This window comes from Penaeus monodon, chromosome 32, assembly GCF_015228065.2.
Source record: "Penaeus monodon isolate SGIC_2016 chromosome 32, NSTDA_Pmon_1, whole genome shotgun sequence".
Classification (NCBI taxonomy): Eukaryota; Metazoa; Arthropoda; class Malacostraca; order Decapoda; family Penaeidae; genus Penaeus; species Penaeus monodon.
The window spans coordinates 8975792-8977063 of record NC_051417.1 but is presented as its reverse complement, the minus strand read 5'-3'; the positions used below and the strand labels follow the sequence as shown (position 1 = coordinate 8977063).

Genomic DNA, 1272 nt, shown 5'->3' with positions numbered 1-1272 from the left:
AAAGCCAGTGGGGGCTGTTGGTAAAGTGGTAATGCGCATGGCTAGAAAGCTGGGTCTGCCGTCAAAGTAAGGTTGATCCCTGTAACAATCCATGGTCTGGAAGGGCATCCACTTAGGACAGTGACTCTCTCTGTCATATATTCCTCATTTATCTCTGTATTCCCATAAACAAAAAAGAAAATCTGGCATAGATGCACCTAAAACCAAGGAAACATTTATCATACAGATTCTACATAAAATGATTTTGATGAAAGAAAATATACTTACTGTCCACTTGAATCTTAAGAAAACTAAAAAAAGTTTTGTTGATTCATGAATTTTGCTTTATAAAATGTGTATTTAAGCACAAGTTCAACTTGTACTCTTGCCTGACAAGATAGGTTGCATCAATCTACCATATTAGTATAGAGTTACCCTTTACCATGTAAATTTTTAGCCCTAGCAGTTAATTTACCCCTGGTTGAGAATCATTGACTTACGTTAATGATTGATACTTATAATGAACTGATTTATGTGTAACATAAATCAATTCATTTTCATAACATGTAACTGTAACTCAAAGTAGATTTTTAAGTTATTGATACAAAGCCTTGTGTCTTAATAACTATAAGATAAGCATATATTGAGTTTTCATTAATATAATATTTATTGGGTTTTATGTAAAAATGTGATTCTTTGTATTTTCCTTTCTATTACTGGCTGGAATTACTCATCACTGATTGGACTTTGAAGACACTGTAATGCTGCTACAGAGCCTTAGGAAAAACTGTGCTATTGATTCATTTGGAACTGCTCTTACACCTTGGACAGAGGCCATGGCAACTGTGATTAATAAGTTGTTTACTTTCAAAGTGTTCAATAGCTATTAGACAAACAAAGTGAATGTAACAGCCATGTTTGTTGTTTGTTTCTGTTAATGTGGAATATTAACGATTAGCGATTGAGAACCCTAATATATGTCTTCATTTTGATTTTCTTTTTAAAGATAACAATGTATATATAGCCAGAAAAATGGAGGATTACCACTACAGTAAATATTCACTTTCCAGTTTCTCATAGGGTTCCTCTGGTTTGGTGTTTGGGGGCAGCTTATTAATGATTTTGTTTCTTTTGCAGTATCAGAATAAACGTGGTGGAGGTATTGTTTTACAGCCCATTGCAGCACCACCACAGCAGGAATGGGGATGTGCAGCAGAAGTTGTTCAGATGGCACTTGATCTGAAGAAGCGAATTAATCAAGTAAGTGAAGGCTCGTGTTCTTGTATTTTTTAA

The 1272-nt window shown here is 34.4% G+C and overlaps 1 protein-coding gene across 1 annotated transcript in view; it reads left to right on the top strand.

Annotated features, from left to right (window-relative positions):
• LOC119593483 (ferritin, heavy subunit-like) overlaps positions 1-1272 on the top strand; it is a 7120-nt gene that overhangs the window by 5289 nt on the left and 559 nt on the right. The window contains exon 3 of the mRNA XM_037942421.1: positions 1117-1239. Coding sequence (XP_037798349.1) covers positions 1117-1239 — 123 coding nt within the window. The remainder of the gene's footprint in view (positions 1-1116; positions 1240-1272) is intronic.